This window comes from Equus asinus, chromosome 20, assembly GCF_041296235.1.
Source record: "Equus asinus isolate D_3611 breed Donkey chromosome 20, EquAss-T2T_v2, whole genome shotgun sequence".
In the NCBI taxonomy this organism is placed as follows: domain Eukaryota; kingdom Metazoa; phylum Chordata; class Mammalia; order Perissodactyla; family Equidae; genus Equus; species Equus asinus.
The window spans coordinates 16,804,597-16,822,931 of record NC_091809.1 but is presented as its reverse complement, the minus strand read 5'-3'; the positions used below and the strand labels follow the sequence as shown (position 1 = coordinate 16,822,931).

At 58.3% G+C, this 18,335-nt stretch overlaps 1 protein-coding gene across 11 annotated transcripts in view; it reads right to left on the bottom strand.

The window, feature by feature from the left end:
- Positions 1-815: 815 nt before the first annotated feature.
- The window catches only part of ARHGEF18 (Rho/Rac guanine nucleotide exchange factor 18), a 92,619-nt gene continuing 75,099 nt past the window's right edge, over positions 816-18,335 (bottom strand). For all 11 annotated transcript variants that reach the window (XM_070491848.1, XM_070491849.1, XM_070491844.1 and 8 more), the window contains 14 exons: positions 16,966-17,083; positions 15,813-16,061; positions 13,965-14,041; positions 12,373-12,551; positions 11,416-11,507; positions 8,416-8,598; positions 7,123-7,260; positions 6,592-6,716; positions 5,934-5,990; positions 5,795-5,842; positions 5,211-5,681; positions 4,181-4,511; positions 2,999-3,121; positions 816-2,917 (listed from right to left, as the gene is read on the bottom strand). In XM_070491848.1, the coding sequence (XP_070347949.1) occupies positions 2,757-2,917; positions 2,999-3,121; positions 4,181-4,511; positions 5,211-5,681; positions 5,795-5,842; positions 5,934-5,990; positions 6,592-6,716; positions 7,123-7,260; positions 8,416-8,598; positions 11,416-11,507; positions 12,373-12,551; positions 13,965-14,041; positions 15,813-16,061; positions 16,966-17,083 (2,352 nt within the window). In that variant the 3' untranslated portion in view covers positions 816-2,756. The remainder of the gene's footprint in view (positions 2,918-2,998; positions 3,122-4,180; positions 4,512-5,210; positions 5,682-5,794; positions 5,843-5,933; positions 5,991-6,591; positions 6,717-7,122; positions 7,261-8,415; positions 8,599-11,415; positions 11,508-12,372; positions 12,552-13,964; positions 14,042-15,812; positions 16,062-16,965; positions 17,084-18,335) is intronic.

Here is an 18,335-nt window from a genome sequence, read left to right as displayed (position 1 = left end):
TTTTCCAAGCCTTAAGCAGGACGCATCTGTGGCAAACCCGGCCGTCAGGGAGCAGGGAGGCTGACAGGTCCCGGGGACTGCCTAGAAGCTGGCAGGGCCTCACGGTGGGGCAACAGCTCCTTGTCGAGGAAGCTGACATCCCGGGACCACAGAGGGGACCCAGCCAGGCCAGGGGGGACTCGGTGGCATTCCCCGAACCTCAGTCTTGTCTGGTGGCTGCTTCTCCTGGGGGCCACTGCAGCCACTGGCACTGCCACTGCCTGGCTTGGAAGGTGACCATCGACTGGGGCTTCCTCAGTGGGAATGAGAGCAGACTCCTCGGCCCGGGCCCCTCTGTGTGGTCTCCTCAGACCCGATCACTCACCACAGGCCTGGCGTGCAGGCAGCTGGTCCCAGCCAGGGTGGGGTGGGGGAACTGTCACTTGGCCGGGAGGTGTCCCCACCTCCCTGCTTCCCCAGCCCAGCCACAGGGCAGGGGGAGCAGTGTGGTCACCCTCCCACAGGCCTGATGCCTGTACCCAGTAGGAGAGATGACAGCAGCTGCGGGGGTCCCTACGGTGACCTGGGCCCACCCTGGACGGACAGGATGGGACAGCCTGGTGTCAGGCAGGCCCTGGTCCTCAGGCTCTCTCAAGGCCCTGGAACCTCCCTGGCTCTCCTGGCTCCAGGCAGGCACTGTCGAGGGGAGCTGGGGGGGCCCTGGGCCTGGGCCTCCCCAAGGTCCCATTCCAGCAGAGGCTCCAAGGGGGCCCCACCAGAACCCACCACTCCAGCACCAACGTTTGACAAAACCCCAGAGAACGGCCACTCGCAGCTCATCTGAGACACTTTTATTGCTAGAATCGGGTCTTAAGTTCTATCCCGCGGTGAGGAAATGCATCATTGTAAAAATAATTGTCGCGTGGACTAAGATCACAGTCACGATGGACGAAGACGTGCACAGATCCCACAGAGACCAGAACGTCTGCTGACCACCAACTTTACAAGTAAAATCGGGCTCCACCCAGGAGTGACCTCAGCATACTGGTGAGAGATGGACCAACGCCGCCACCCGGCTGAGACAGGCCCGGCCGCATGGCAAGGAGCGCCGATCCCCACCGCGTGGGTGGGAACTCCTTGAACGTCTTATGGTCCCAGGAACCACGGCGGCGCGGAGGGTCAGACCAGAGCATGCGCACAGGGGCGCACGGTGGTGACACCACCCAGTACGAGGGCCTGGGAACGTCGCCTTCACAACAGGACAGGAACTGGAGTCAACTTCTAAAGTGCTCCGCGGCTTCTCAGGACAAAACGCAAAACACTGATTCTAGACATGGCACAGGGGAGCTGAGGGGGTCACAGGACGAGGGAGGTGGCTTCTTGCTCCTCTCTGAGGCTGCAGGCCCCGTGGGCAGTCAACGGGGTGGGGGAGGGGGGCGAGAGGTGCTCGGGAGAGGTTCCCGACGGCTGCTTTCAGTTCCCTGTCACCGACTGGCTGTCACCTCAACCCCGTAGTGCCCCTGCTCCTGGTCAGCACAAGAGCCAGTCCTCCCACCAACGCTTAGGGAGATGCTGGGTTCGGGCCCCGGGGGGGGCAGCAGAGAAAGGCTGGAATGTTCTCGCTTCCCTACCCCAGCACCCAGGCTTGAGTGGGGCCAGAGCTGGAATGTGGATCTGAAGCAGCTGCCACCTCTGGACTGCTCCTGGACATCCAACCCCACTGCCAACATCTACAGCCACGTGGCCTTCACCCCCGGCCAGGGGAAGTTGACTATACGCTATGACAGCTCGCTGGACCTGAGGCGCCCGTGAGGTGGCCCTCTGCCCACTCAAGGCCCCCAGGCCATGGAGGACCCCTCCTGCGTTTCACCCTCATCCGCCTGGACATACGGCCCCACTCCTCTGCTTCATGTCGCACCAGCCTCTGCCCATCAGTGAGGGACACCTGCCCTGGGGGCTTCCTCCCGGCAGCCTCATGAACGCCAGCCCATCTCTCCAGGGCTGAGGACCCTCTGCTGGGGCTGGGACCCTCGTGATTCGACCTCCTGGACAGGCCGAGCCCTGGAGAACGGCTGGTGCCCTCGAGAAAGCACCGAGTTTGACAACGGCAGGTTTTAAAAACCTGCCAAGTTAAAATGAGTTGTGGTCAGCCCCTTTCAGGAGGCGCTTCCAAACCCACAGAACCCGCCTAGAGTGCGCCATCGGCCATCCTCTCCAGCCGCCCTGCCCCGTGGCCCTGTCCCGGCCTAGAGGTTCCCCGCGCACCCGCAGTCTCTGCTTTGGAAGTTGATTCTGCCGACAGACACAGCGACACCCCCGGCCCCTTGGGTGCTCTCATGACACGCTCCAGCGTCTCCTCGTGGCCGTGGAGCCCAGCCAGCACCTCCTCAGACCAGGATCTGGCTTGTCACGAGTCTTCTTGTGGAACCACCACCGTTTGTCACTACCTTGGGAAAACAGCTGGGAGTCGACCTCTCCCTACTCAAATAGGGGGTATGACGTAAAACCGTTCCTGGGCTTAGCTCTGGTCAACCTTCGATTAAAAACTTGCCTTTCTGTATTAAAAAAACAGGTTTAGAAAAGTACCCAGGCACCAGTGCTAAACCTACGGAAAGAGCCTTGAGACCACAGGCTGCTGCTGGCCCTGCCCTGCCCCCAGCCGGGCGGTGGGTGGCGGTGGCTTGCTCAGGATCGGGAGGGGGACAGCTGGGTGGTGCCCCAGAGAGCGCGGAGGGTGGGCAGGACAGGGAGGGGCCTGCACCTTGAGCCACAGCCCCCTAGAAGAAGATGACGTCTTCCTTGCTGCCTTCTTCCTTGTCGAGTGGTGTGGTGGGCAGTGGCGACGGGGACGGGGGCACGGATGCCCCCCCGGCCTTGAAGGAGAAACACTCGGTGGGGGCATCCGATGGGGCCGGGCTTGGGGTCAGGAAGCCGGGGTCTGCAGAGAGAGGGGGTTGTGGTGGTCAGCAGCTGCTGGGCACTGGGCGCGCGGCCTGCTTCCCCAGGGGGCTGGGCTCACCTGGGGAGGGCACAGGGCTGTGGCTGCTGAGGACGGGACTGAGTGAGCGGCGGCTCCGAGACGCGCTCTCGTCCTTGCCCATGAGCTTGTTGAGAAGCGGCTGCTGCTTGAGGTCGAACGAGCCTGAAGAGGGAGAAGGGCGCAGCGTGGGGTGCTCGGCCTCGCTCCAGGCACACAAGTGGCCCCACACCTCAGCCAGGGGCCTCCCCCACTCCTTGGTCCTTCCCACAGGCAGTCGGGAAAGGCCCCCAGCACCCGTTCTCAGGGACAGACCCCACTTGGGTATTGAGCCACAAATGCAAAAACAGAGCAGCTCCTACCCGACCACAGAGGGCCCCAGAGTAATTTGGCCTCTGGACGGGGGCTGAGACCCCAGAGCCCCAGAGGTCCTGGGACACAGGCCCTGCTCCTCAGGAACGCCCCTGGGAGGGCCCCCCGCCGGGGCCTGCAGGCTCGCAGGGCCTGAGGGAGCCCCGGGGTTTTGTGTACTGGGGGCCGCTTGCTGCAGGGGGCTCCGGGGCGAGGATCTGTGTCCCCGCCGTGGAACCAAGACATGGGGTAGAGTCCCCGGCACCAGGACCTGCCCCTGGCAGGGGCTCGGTGGGGAGGGTTAGCCTCGGTCACCACACTGTCCCTAACTGACCAGGGCTCTTGGACTTCTTATCTCTCGTGACCACATCCGAAAAGGTCTCCAAGGCCCCTTCTTTCTGAATCGCCAAGACGCTCCCTTGCCCGCAGCCCAGGGTGAGGACCGAGGTGGGTCTGTCATGTCAGTTTCGTTTCTTGCGATGAAAGACCTCTGTTTGTTGGCGGAGTTGTGGGGGGCGTGGCCTCAGCCACATAGCCAGCCGTGCCTTCTGGTTTCCTCCTGGCCCCCCATAGGAGGATGGCCCTGGGGTCCCATTTTTCTGTGCCCGCAAGGAGCCGCTTTGGTTTCACAAATAGCCCACAACCGGACCCCCCCAATCTGAGAAGAGGGGTCGGGCAGGCAGCAGAGGTCACCCATCTCCTGTATTATGCGGAGAGGATAGGGGGAGGCCTGGCTCCAACCGGCCCGCCCAGCGAGCCAAGTCCCGGGCCCTGTCCCGCCCCCTCTTGGCCCCACCCTGCCCGCCCTTGGCCCCGCCCCCTCCCGGACCCCGCCCCGCCCCCTCATGGCACCGCCCCGCGCGCCTGGCTCACCTGAGCTCTCCCAGCGCTGGGAGCCCCTGCTCTTGCCGCCCTTGTCCTTGCTGCCCTTGGTGGAGGCGGCCAGCTTGGTGGGGATCTGCTGCTGCACGGCCGTCTGCCTCTGGATCTGGTTGGTGGCGCTGAGCAGCTGGATGGGCACGTCACTCTTGGCCGGGCGGCTCTCGGTCGGGGCGCTGTCCCGGCGGGCCACCTCCGAGCGCTCGGGGTACTCGGGGCCGCCCGACAGCAGCACGCTCACCCGGGGCCCTGGCGCTTTGGACAGGCCCGCGGGCCCTTCCAGCCCTTCCCCGTCGAAGCTGGCAGAGTGGCTTGGCGGCTGGGCCTGCAAGAGAGACAAAAGACACATCCCAACGCCTTTGTTCCTGCTGCCAGCCCCCCGGGGAGCCTAGACAAGGAGCCGCCCCCTTCAGATTTGCACAGCGCCCAGCCAGGCTCGCTGCCCTGCGCCCGGTTCTAGGCCTGCCAGAGCCGCCATTCATCGCCTGGCCCCCAAACACAGACAGACATACGTGTTGCACAGCCCCACACATGTGCACACCCACGGGCACACTCACATGCCCACATTCTCATACAGGTTTACACGAATACTGACATTCATATGCACACAACTCTCACACACACGTCCGTGCACATACACACACACCAGCACGCTCATACTCTTACACTAGTATGCTCACACTAGCCCACTCACACTCGCGTACGCTAGCACACACACGTTCATGCAATGCACTCATACACTACTGCACTCACACACATCCATGCATGTAACATACTCACACTTGCCCTTACATTAGCACACTCACGTCCATGCAATACGCACGCACTAGCCCCTCACACTTGCACATCCACGCATGTAACACACGCTTGCTCTTACACCAGCACGCTCACACTCATCCACACACATACAGGTGCACTCACACTGGCAAGCTCACATGTCCATGCAGTCCACACGCACACACCCTAGCACGCTCACACTCTTGCTCTAGCCCACTCACACTCACTCTTGCACGCGCGCACTCACCTCTGCCAGCGCTTCGGGCGGCAGCGCCCCGGGCACAGTGTGCTGCTTCTTGAGCCTCCGCAGCAGCTCCAGGCGCTCGCGCTCGCGCTCCACGGCGCGCTGGGCCTCGCGCAGCCGCTCCAGGTCCTGCTGGTAGGCCTGCCGCTGGCGCTCCAGCTCGGCGCGCTCCTGGCCCAGCCGCTCCTGCAGCCTCTGCGCCTCGCCCTCGCGCTGCTGCAGCCGGGCCGAGGCCAGGTCCAGCTCCTGCCGCTGGCGCTCCCGCTGGCGCTCCCAGCGCTGCTGCTCCAGCCGCAGCTGGCCCTGCAGCTTCTGCACGCCCGCCAGCTCCTCCCGCTGCTTCTCGAAGTTGCGCTGCCTCTCCTGCTCCAGCAGCAGGTTCCCGCGTGTCGACTGCAGCCGCAACTGCTTCTCGCGCTCCTGGATGGTGGCCCTCTGCATCTCCACGTAGCTGTCCTGCTGGGCGATGACCGCCTGCGGGGAGGGACCGGTGAGGGCCGGGCTCCAGGCCGATTTCAGGAAGAGTGTGCCCTTCCCCAGGAAAAAGGCAGGTGCAGTGTGTCACTCTCTCCCAGAAGCCCCTGTACCTGGAGGCTGAGGAGCAGCTGGGACAGTGTCTGGATCCGCTGGACAAGCTGTGGAGACAGGGAGAGAGATGCTGGCTCTGCACCGAGCTGTATGAGTGTGCACACCGGCCCCGGGGAGATGCAGGAGCTAGGCACCTACCTCCGACTCCAGGACGGTGGGCACACGGGGGCTGGACTCTGGGCCTGGGGCCTCCACCTGCAGAGACAGCAGCACGAGGAGCTTCTCAGGGCCAATCCAACTCGAGCTGGACCCGCTTATTATTGACAAGAATGGGGCACAGGTGGCCCCAGCGAGGTGGGAGGGCGGCTGTCATGGGCCCACGCTGTGGGAGGCTTGGTTAGATGAGCCTGTCCAGAGCGCTCAGAGGTGAAGCTTGTGTGCCGGCCGGGGGGAGCCCAGGCCTCACAGCTGGCCAGAGGCAGCCCGCCTGAGACTCTGAGACCACAGGCTGGCCCTGCTTCAGCGTCCGTGGGCGTGAGGACACCTGTGCGGACTGAAAGCTCGTGGTCCCCATACGGTTTTTCTCACCTGTTGAGAGGGCCATGGCTACTGCCCTGAGCCCACCCGCTTCCCTGCCTCCCACCATTCCCGGGGCCGGGAGACGGCCCGCACGTTCACTGGGGCTGAGGTGTTACTATTATTCACTGAGAAGCAGAGCGGCACGTGTGGCTGTTCGCCATGAAGATGGCGACACCAGGCAAGCCAAACACAGGCTGTGCGCACCCATGAACAATGATGAAAAGGACGCGCGCCGCCTGTGTACCGAACTGAGCAACACCCCATGGAAGCAACGTACCGCCTGCGGGGCTTCCTCGGAGGCCCCCGGGGTGTCGCCGAGCTTCGAGTCCGGGTTGCTTGCAGGGCCCTGCCAGTCTTGGAGGCTGGGGTCATTGCTGCAGACTTTCTTCCTAAAACTGCCACCTGAAAACCCCACACCAGGTGTGTTAGGATGCTGTGGGTCCTGTGGGAGTCTGGAACCCGCGCCCCAGCCAGGGTAGGACATCGTGGCCGGCGTCCTGCCCTCGGACCTGTGCCGAAATGGCAGCATTTGTGGCACAGAGACCGGTGGGAACAGGAGGGCTGGTCTGGGTGCTGCTGTTAGGACACGACTGACAACACCTGGAAGGTTCCAGAACCCCAATCATGGAGAGTTTATAGACAGTTGAGGGGCAGCAGTAGCAGAGATGCCAAACAGCAAACGCCTGGGATTTGCCAAGGATGCTGTGGGAAGGGAATGTTCCAGAAACTGCACAGCCTCCTGCGGCTGAAGACCTTCCCTGGGTCCCCGAGAAGCCCCAGCCCCAGGGTGACAAGTGCCACCACTCACTCTTGCCGGGGCTGCTCGTGCTGTCATAGCCCCCAAAGGTCTCTGCCCTGCGGGGCAGGGCCGTGGAGCTGCCTCCGTCTTCCGCCTGGCCGTTGGTGCTGCCCAGCTGCCTGCAGATCAGGCTCTGGATGTCCTCGACTGTGGAAGGAGACGAGAGGAGCTGAGTTCCCCTGTGGAACCAGGCTGTGGGCATCAGAGTGCAGGGGGCCGCGGGGACGTGGGGCCGAGGAGCTCACAGGGAGTTTGTCACCCCCTCTCCATCGCTGGATGCGATTCTGTGCACCCCAACTTTAGGTACTGCCACTGGGATGTGCCAGTCGGTGTCTAAAGGAGAGGCCGGGACACGGGGCAGCCACGTGGGAGAGGCGCTCCGGGGACCTGGGCATCCTGGGTCAGGGATGCTCTAGGCCTACGAGGGAACTCGATGTGGCCACTGCTTTTGTGACAACGGTTACACAAAAGGTCAGGGGCCGGACTGGCTACACAAAGTACTCCAGGACAAGCAAGCTTTGGCCAGGTGAGGAGATGGGGAGAACATTCCAGACCAAGGTACAGGATACGAGAGGGTCCTCAGGGGGCCGAGAATAACAGCCTCTGGAGAAATGGGAGGAAGGAGAAGGCCGGCACGGCCGGAGGGACCAAGACTGAACAGGAGCAGAGTCTACGCAGGACCCCACTCTGGTCTCTGTTCTCTTCACTCTGAAGGAAAGTTCTGGAGGGCAGGGGCTGTGTCTGTCTTTTTGCTCTTGAAAGAGCAGACTGAATAAGCACTGGCTGCCTTGCCTACCACGTGCCCTGGCCAGCGTGGGCTCAGCAGCTCGTTGGAAGCTGCCAGGGGCTCCAGCAAGGACACTGACTGCTCCACGAAGCCAGCCGGTGGCAGGGCGCACGCGGAGAGGGCAGGCTGCTTAGGGGCCAGCGCCCTCCGGTGGCTGCTGCTGCTCAGAAGCCTCTTCCTGCTAGATGTGGGGTTCCCGGCCCAGGAGCCCTCTGAAATGACCCACCACATGGGCACGTGTGCGTTTTCTGAGGATATCATCAGTGACCCACTTATCAGAAACAGGAGGGACCTCTTGAGTGTGGGGACCTCATCTCAGTCAACTTCAGATCCCCAGGGCCCAGCACGGTGCGTCACACGTAGCAGGCACCCAGGAGTGTCTGCTGGCCGTGAGAGAAGGTGTTTTAAGCCTGCACCTGATGGTGTCTAAGGACCTTCTGGCTCTAGCAGGTGCTGGTGGGGTCAGCGCTGCTCCCGGGCACACGGCTGCCCAGCAGAGCTCTGCGGCTACTTACTCTCGCTCACGGCCGACTTGAGAATCAGCTCCCCCTGCAGGTTCTCGGCGGGGTCCCCTCCTCGGAAGAGGAGTCGCGAGTGGGCCAAGTCGTCGAGTCCACTCAGCTCGGCCATCTCCAGGTAGATCTGCCGCTTCTCGCTGAGGCTCTGCACAATCTGCTGGTCCTTCTGGTTCAGTCGCTCTGCAAAGTGACGTGGAGGTGGTGGCCTGCCTTCTCTGGGACGGCTTCCCCAGGAGCCGTGGAAAGGTGCCTCGCAGGGGACCCTCCCTGCCCCACACCCTATCCCGAGGGCGTGGCCCCGTCTTCTGCTCATTGCCCCAGTTGGAAAAAGCAAACACAGCGGGGTGTGTGTGAGGACCATGACAGGCTGATTTATTAGTTTGGGACAAACTGAGAGCCTGATAAAACATCTCAAAATCTTCCTCCACGCATTTGGGTCAAAGTTTTCTTCCTTTAAATCCTTCTTACAAGTCTCCAGCTTTTGTACCATTTTTTTGCTACTGTGACCGCAACTTAATTTATTAGACTTTCTCATTGGTAGTTGCCACTATATATATATCACATTCACCTAAATTATTGAGCTCTTACTAGTTCCAATCATTTCCCAGTTGACTCTACTGGACTTTACAGGCAAATAATCATGTCACATGTAAAACATCATTCTGTCACCTCCTTTCCTATCAGGATATCTTACTTCTGTTTCCTGCCTCATTACCCTGGCTGGAACTTCCAGGATGAAGATAATTATGGTGACAGTGGGTGGCTCTGCCTGGCTCCTGACTGTGATGAGAGTGTCCCTGACTTCCAGTGTTAAGGGGGAGATTGGCTTTTGATCCAAGATGGGAAAGAATATCTTTTTTTTTTAAAAGATTTTATTTTTCCTGTTTCTTCTCAAAGTCCCCTGGGACATAGTTGTATGTTTTTAGTTGTGGGTCCTTCTAGTTGTGGCATGTGGGATGCCCCCTCAGCATGGCCTGATGAGCAGTGCCATGTCTGCGCCCAGGATTTGAACTGGCAAAACCCTGGGCCACCAAAGCAGAGCGCGCGGACTTAACCACTCGGCCATGGGGCCGGCCCCCTGGGAAGAATATCTTCATAAAGAAAATATCTTTGAATTTCTAACTCACTAAGAATCTTGTCAGGAATGAGTGATGGATAGATATTATTGTATGACTCTGTGGCATCCATGGAGATGCGTCTATGCAAGGCATATATTTTATTACTATTCAGCAAAAATAAAGCTTTAGAGGGGCCAGCCCAGTGGCGCAGCAGCTAAGTTCACACATTCTGCTTTGGCAGCCTTGGGTTCGCCGGTTTGGATCCAGGACGTGGACCTACACACCACGTATCAAGCTGTGCTGTGGTAGGGGTCCCACATATAAAGTAGAGGAAGATGGGCACATATGTTAGCTCAGGGCCAGTCTTCCTCAGCAAAAAGAGGAGGATTGGTGGCAGAAGTTAGCTCAGGGCTAATCTTCCTCGAAAACCAAAAAAACCCAAAAAGCAAAAACAAACAAAAAGACTTAGAATGGGATGAAATGAAAATTATGTTAGGATTAGGTTTCTAAGGCCCAAAGGGATTTCCTCCCCCCTTTTTTGGACACTTTTTATTAACACCCTCAAATATATACTTCTCCCCACAAAGAGATAAAGTATATACTACCCAATTTTATAGTTTGTAGTTCTTGCTTAGATGTTACCTAAGTTAAAAATAAATATTGCAGTGAGTGAGAGGGAAAAAGGGAAGTTGATTGAGACCACAAAGCAGTAGGCCTCGTTCTTGGCAATGACCTCACTGAAATCTTACAGGAATCTGTTAAAACTGGGGAGGGCACTGCATAAGCACAATGTGGTCTATCCATGCAAAGGAGCGGTGTTCAGTGTAAAAAGGAAGGGGATTCTGACACACGCTACAGCATGAATGAACCTTGAAAACATCATGCTCAGTGAAATAAGCCCGACACAGAAGGACAAATATTGCATGACTCCATTGATACGAAGCATCTAGAACAGGCAAACTCATAGAGACAGACAGGAGATTAGAGGTTACCAGGGGCTACGGGGAGGAAGGAACGGGAATGACTGCTAAGGGGGACGGGGTTTCTTCTTCTTTTTTTTTTTTTGGTGAGGAAGATTGGCCCTGAGCTAACATCTGTTGCCAATCTTGCTCTTTTTGCTTGAGGAAGATTGTCCCTAGCTAATATCTGTGCCAACCTTCCTCTATTTTGTATGTGGGACGCTGCCACAGCATGGCTTGATGAGCAGTGTGTAGGTCCACACCCAGGATCTGCACCTCTGAACCCCAGCGTGCTGAAGCAGAGTGCACAAACTTAACCACGATGCCACCCAGGCTGGCCCCTGAGGTTTCTTTTTGGAGTGATGAAAACGGCCTAAAGTTGACTGTGGTGACAGCTGCACCACCTTGTGACATATACTAAAAGACACTGCAGGGTACACTTAAATGCATAAACTGTATGGTATGTGAATTATATCTGAAGAATGTAGTTAAAAAAAATTAAAACAGGGTGGGGGGAGCTGATGGCCCTGGTCACAAAGCCAGGGCTGGTCTGGATGTGCCTGGCTCTAGGAGGAGGCTGCAGGAGCCCAGTGCTACTGCAGTAGGGCTCCTGTGGGGTTCTTTTGTAAGTGACCTGGGACACCCACGGCAAGCTCCTCTCTGAACGAGGACCGAGGGAGGAGCCAGCGTGTGAGGCAAAACAATCATGTGTGGAAGGGGCTCAGGGGTCCTGAGCGCCCCCTCTTTCCCACACGCCCTCTGGAAGATCACTACCCAATGACAAAGCCGTGTCGCAAACGGCCAGCAAGACACAGACAGTCCAACCAAAACTTGTGCTTGCTTGGGCGGTGACTCGCTCCATGGCCAATCCCGAGGGGCCAGAACAGAAATGCCACTGGTGGGCCCAGGGCCTGCTGCCGAAGGAGGGCGCTGCCGGGCCACGTCACCACATGGGGACATGTCTGTGGACTCCCTCTTACCTTGGAAGTCCCTCAGCCTCATAGCTCGGGCCTCCATCATCTTTCTCTCCTCTTCGGCCTCGCTGAAGGGCCCCTCCTCCTCGTCCGGACAGCTGCAGGGAGAGGGGACAGATGGACGAGCATGCCTCATGGGCTGGCCGGCTTCTGAAACAGGCGCTGAGGCTCGTCTGCAGAAGTGGCCGCTAAGCGTGTCTCTGAGTTTGTGAGCGATTTAGCTTGTTAATGGTGTGAGGAAAAAAAAAGGGGGGGAAAGATAGCCGTGGCTTTTATCCAGTCTCAAAGTGTTGGGACGTAACTGGGCACAAGTTTTAAACGCCTGGCCATGACGAGGTGGAGAAGACTGGGGCCAGCTCCTTTCCTGGGGACCTGCCAGGTGCGGGAGGCTGCAAGCCCGTCAGAGCCGAAGCTGAGCATCAAGGGAGCTCTGAGCAGGCTAAGGCTTCAGGAAGCTTCCAGGCATCAAGAGAGGGAGAGCTGGCTGGCTGGACGTGGGGAGTGGGCCACTTCCCCTGTTTACTGTGGGGACCAGCAGCCAGGCATTGCATAGGGGCACAAGGCTGGGGTCCTGAGGGGTCCCTCGGCCTGAGGAGGAAGGACACGATGTCACGACCTGCTCCAACAGGTCTGGCCGCAGACTGGGGGCGGGGGAGAGCCCAGCATGTCAGGTGAGTGTCCCAGCAATATGGAGGGTTAGAGCTGCCTGGCCCCAAATCCTCCGGCCAGAAACTCCTGGGCCTTTCTAGGCGTTGTGGAAGGAGCCGGAATGGTGCCTCTGTCCCTTTTAGATGGGGAGATGGAGACAGCCACAGGTGGAATGAGGAAGACGAAAACAGGTCTCCTGTCTGCCTGCGACCTATGGCCCTCTCTCCGGCACTTCAAAGTCACAGCTGATTTGCCAGCCGTCAAAGCCAAGGGCAGAGCCGTCGGCGGAGGGAACACAGAGGAGCCCTGTCTCACCTCTCCACAGCCCTTCGGATGTGGGCCATCCAGGCGTTCCTCTCCTCCTTGGAGCTGGTGTAAATCTCGTACATCTCGGGCCCTCGCAGGGAGGCGCTGATCAGAAACATGGCCTTCTCCTCGTTGGCCACTTCCCTCACAATGAGTTTTTGTAGTGAGATGACGGGGCGCTTTGAGTCCTGCATGGGCGGAAGGTGGTGGGGGTCACCTTTCACCCTACGGAACCCGACATCCGCGGAATCGCCACTCCGAGGGGAGGGGGGGGAGGAGGAAAGCCACGTACTCCACTTATTATCAAACAATTAAAGGCAGAAATATTTTGCCATCTGGGGAAAAAAGACATTACGGCAACAATATCCTCGTATCTTTTTAAAGTGTCTGTTTAACATGCTTAAAATATCTGTTTTAGGGGCCGGCCCAGCGGCACAGTGGTTAAGTTTGCACGTCCCGCTTTGGAGGCCCGGGGTTCACCGGTTCGCGTCCCAGGTGTGGACCTAGGTACCACTTAGCAAGCCACACTGTGGCAGGTGTCCTACACATAAAGTAGAGGAAGATGGGCACGGATGTTAGCTCAGGGCCAGTCTTCCTCAGCAAAAAGAGGAGGATTGGTGACAGATGTTAGCTCAGGGCCAGTCTGCCTCAAAAAAAAAGTGTTTTGTAATCAGTCACTCGTGGTCTCTGTGCAAAACTCAAAGGATACAAACACAGGTAGTATAAATGACAAATAAACCTTCCTCCGATCCTGGGCCCCAAAGACGCAGAGCCAACCAGTATGCCCAGTCTGCTGTGTATCCCACAAGAGCTTATGCTCCGATACGGCAGTAAAATGCACATTTTTCACTGGTGGTTATGGGATGATTTGTGTCCCCCCTAATCTGTATGTTGAAACTCTAACCCGTCGCACCTCAGAATGTGAGTGTGTCCGGAGAGGGGGCCTTTAAAGAGGTGATTAAGGTAAAATGTGGTCATTAGGGTGGGCCCTAATCCAGTGTGACTCGTGTCCCTATGAGACTAGGACACAGACACACCCAGAAGGGGGACCATGTGAGGAAACAGGGAGGAGACAGCTGTCTACACCCTGAGGAGAGAGGCCTCAGGAGAAACCGACCCTGCCAATGGCAGGCTTGGCTCCCATGACAAGGCTGTGCTGGGACCAGCGTGCTGTGGGGTCAACAGGGACACAGCTCACAGAGCAGTGGCTGCTTGAGTTCGGGTCCTAATAATGAGCCAGTCGGAAGGAGGGAAGGTGGGGTTCCCCTGGCAAGGATGCGGGGGCCCCTGAGAATCCGAGCGCTGGGAGAGGAAGAGCCACGGAAACGGAGGGCATGTGAGCACGAGCCCCTGAGACCCTGTCAGGCAACGAGACAGGACCCCATTCTTGGAAAATTCTACCCCTGCCTTGCTGGAACCTTCCGGCCCCTGGGAGGGCCCAGGACAATGGGGTGATTTAGGGATGTGCTTTTCTGGCCACCTGGCTCTGTGCTCCTCCCCTGTCCTGTCACTGAGGTAGCCCCCCGGCCGCCCCCTCCACTCGGCCGCCTTCTGCGAGGGCCGCTGCAGAGCCACACTTTGTGTGAAGACAGGATACACACCACAGACGCAAAGACGTATTTCTGATCCTTCTCTTGTAGCAGCAGAAGCACGTCAGTCAACAGGACGGCCAGGACATCTAAAGAGAGAGCACAGAAGGAAATGTCATAGAGGGCGACACGGCCATGTGGTCCTGCCGGGCAGACATGGACCCCAAGGTGGCTTCCGCGCCATGGGAAGGAGCCCCGGTCACTGTCAGCTGGGCGTCACGACGAGTCTGCAGGAGCCTGAGGGTTTCCTTCCACTTCACCCTTCCCGTGGCTGGAGTCTCGTCTTAAAGGTCCCTTCGGCACCTCCCGCTCCGCTGCCAGGCCCCTGGGCCCCGACCCTCCCCTGTTGTCACTGCGCCTGCTGGGTCTAGTCATTGACATTCTCTCACTGTGATTTCTCAAACGTGAACTCACCCCTCTGTGCTCCCCACTCCCAGGTCACCCGGGACCTGAGCCACCGGAAGCTGGCACCCTGCCTCCTACTGAGGCGACACACTCCTGTGCCCTCGTGCCCCTGAGCTTCCTGGTGGCAGCAGGCGGATGCCTGGACCCTGTAGGAACATCTCCAGGCCACCTGCACGGCAGAACTTTTGCAGGTGCAGATCCTGAACCGCATATCCCAGAGGAGCACTCGTGTCGCAACAACCTTCTTGGCAGCTTCTTCGGACACCCCTGTGTCAACCGGACAGGCCACCTTTGTGTAATGCCCTCTCATGGCGGCCTGCTGGCTTCCTCTAGAGCACTGACTGTGCTTTTCACTATTTTTCTGTGTGCTTGTTTCCCTCTCTCTGTCCGCTGACTGCAGCCCGAGGGTAGGGGCCTCCCACCACCCTCCTCCGGGCCCAGCACACGGAGGATGCTAAACTGCGTCTGCCGGATGCTCGCCGCTCTAATGACTAACAAACGCATCCTGTCATTGGGCTACCTCAAGCAGTCCCCTCAAGGTCTTTAAAGACTCTGATGCCTCTGGACAGGTTAGGATTTTTCCAGAGCTCATGAAATGGACAGGAAGCGTGGATCTGGGAAGCGGGGCTTGGAGGACACCTGAGCAGTGAGTGGGATGCTTGGGGACACGGAGGTAGCAGTCCAGGTGGTGTTTTCTACCCACACTGGGGGCTTCAGCAGTTGGCCCACTGCAGGCGGGCCCACTACTGCCTGCTTAGAACCCTGGGAGCTCAGCCAAATCTGGGGTGTCATGATGCCTTGGGTTTCTGTTCAGAAGTCAATGACTCAGTGTGCCCTCTTCATCTAGCAGCCTTCCTGGTGTGTTCTACCCCATCTCAAAGATTGAGACAGAGGGTGCTGGGGCCACTACCTCATTCTTGTACGCTCCTGGCTGCCTGTGATCAGGCTGACTCCAGCATGTCACCTCCCTTCAGCCACGAAGCAGCCAGGCTGCAGCAGCTCTGCGTCAGTGGGCAGCCACCAATCCAAGAGGTACTCACCCCTCCAAGATGGCGGCCACCAATCCAAGAGGTACTCACCCCTCCAAGATGGCAGCCACCAGTCCAAGAGGTACTCACCCCTCCAAGATGGCGGCCACCAATCCAAGAGGTACTCACCCCTCCAAGATGGCGGTCACCAGCCCAAGAGGTACTCACCCCTCCAAGATGGTGGTCACCAATCCAAGAGGTACTTACCCATCCAAGATGGCGGTCACCAATCCAAGATGGCATCCCATTCCAAGGTGGCACCACCAATTCAAGATGGTGCCACCAACCCAAGATGGTACTCACCACTCCAAGATGGCACCATCAACCCAAGATGGTACCCACCACTCCAAGATGGTGCCACCAATCCAATATGATGCTATCAATCCAATATAGCGCCCACCAGAGGTAGCCTGGGGCAGAGCTTTACCTTTCAAGCGCCCCGATGTGGTCTTCCAGCACAGCATGCCCTCCAGATGGAGCTGCCGCTGCAGCATGTCCTCCTTGCGGAAGGTCAGCCCATTCTTGAGCTTGCTGGAGGACTTCAGGTCCATCTTCCCTGCGATCTCCCTGAGGCGCTGGCCTTTCTCACACTCGCTGACCTTGGCATCCACTTGTGAGATGATGTCTTTGATGAGGTTCAGAGCCTGAGTCAGGTCTTCATAGTCCTCGGTGCCAGCTGCCACACAGAGCAGAGTTCATGCTTTCCTTTGTTCACGCGCACGAATGCCACACAAGGGGCCATGCTACTGGGTCTCTGAGGCACATGCCCTGAGGCCACTGCTCAGAGGACCCTCAAGAATCACCCTCCTGAGATGTAAATGCTTCCCCAAAATAAATACATCAGCCCAGCATTTGGTTTTACCAAGACAGAGCTTCTGGTGAATGCAGACCTAGGGTACAACTCAAGTAACAAAATCAGCCTGGCGTAGCTCTGCCGGCCACTCCTCAATAAATAGACTCCCTTGTGCTCTCGAGCTTGTCATACAAGACCCCCTCCTCCTCCTGCCATTACCAAGAGCTGGCCTCTCGCTCCGAGGAAGAGGCTCTCGTGGTGCGAGAACTCTGCTCGTTCTCCCACTGCCCAAATGCCCTGGAGATGCGCTTGGCATCGCCCTGGCCTCGGAGAACTCCTGGCCGGGCTGCATGCCCTTTCTCCTCTGCCCCCCATGGTTCAGGCATGCCCCTCTCGTGGCCCTGGTCATGTGACATAGAGGTCATCTCTGTGCCTGTCTGGATCACCCAGGAGTGACCTTAACAAGGGCACTATCATCACCCATTCACCCACTCCCCAGATACAGACCAAGGGTGTGCGTGCTGTGACCCAGCCTCTGCCAGGGGCCGGGGGTAACAGTGGGCAAAGGAGGCCTGGCCCCTCATCTTTCTCGAGTTGGAAACCCCAGCACCCAGCACAGTGGATTCCGCATGAAGGCAGCTCAGTGAATGATCGCTGAGCCCAGCTGAATCCACAGAACTAGGGACAGACCACAGAGGGGTGTGGGTCCAACCCATTGCTACAACAGGGGCAGGGAGCCCACCCTGCTAAGCACCGACGGGCAAGGCGGTGAGGAGAGCCGGCGTACCTTCCGTGTTCTGAATGATGCGCTCCACCAGCACCGGGTACTTGGTGATACGCTGAGTGACCAGAAGAATACACTCCTGCACACCGAGCCGCCTGACGATGGCAAAGTTGCCGATTTTCTAGGAAACGGAAAACAAAAGCACGCCGGGCTGACACCTGATCTCCTGCTGAACGAGTTCACGGTTGGAGACCGAGCCTGGGGCCTCCTTCCTTTTTTGGGTTCTCAGAGACCTTTGCTGCTTTGCCAGACACTTGAAAGCAAGGATCACTTGCTGTAGACGGAAAGGCCACCAAAGCAGGGGCAGCCTCACCCACTGTAAATGAAGGTCCCTGCAAAACCCATCACGAGCCCGGAACTAGCCAGGGGAGCAGTTATGGGAACCACTTGGAAAGCTGTACAACACACACACATATACACGAAGCCCTAAGCCTGAACTGACAGTTGTCGGAACCTTCCAGAGCTAGAGTGGGGCTGTGCCTTCTGATCTGGCTCCCTAGTGGCTTCTGATGCACGGTTCTGGCTAAGAACCCAAGAAGCAGTCATCTGAAGCCATTTCTTGATGGGGCCCAAGAGCGGCTTCCGGTGCTCTCCAGAGCATGCCACACATTCTGCCTTTCGGCTCCCACTGTTCTCAGCGGCGTTTCAGGAATGCCAGCAATCGCAGAGAGCCACTTCTTGAGAGGACCAGAAGTGTCACTGTGGCATTTGCGAGATTCCGGGGACCAGGTTCTGTCTCTGTTTCCTTCAGCCTCACTGAACCCCTCCCTCGTTCTAGGTGTTTCTGGCTCATGATGTCCGGTGGCCTGTCCCATTGCTTATCAGCAGATGAATTTAGGCCCCCAAATGACTCTCTCCCTTTCACGTCTATCCTTTGCAATGATAATGGAGCAAAATTTAAAAACACATCCTTCTGGACTCTAGACCATCAGTTGTCGGATGTCACTTCAGAATAAGTCATTGCAGTGCGGGTGACAGGTGATGGAGATCTTTTGAAATCAAGCGTGTTGGGGCTGCTGCAGAGTGTATGCAGATGGAGCCAAGTGGCCTTAACCTGGGCACACTTTCCAGAACACGGGAGGTGGGGCCTTGCCGGACCCGGCTGACTCAGGCTGGGCAAAGTGCTCTTGGCTTTGATCTCTCACTGCCTGCACACTGAGAGGGAGAAGACAGGTGTGGACCATTCCACAGGCCACGGGGACAAATGGGGACCAGAGAGGGGAGGAGGCGAGGGAGGGACAAAGGTTTAGAGTAAGCCCTTGCACCTGAAGGCAGAACGGGTGACTCTGGAGGGGTGGTTCCCAGGACAGGGGGCCCTTGACATGACATTAGTGTCACCTCAACGGTCTGAGGAATGATGGTCAGCGGGCTCC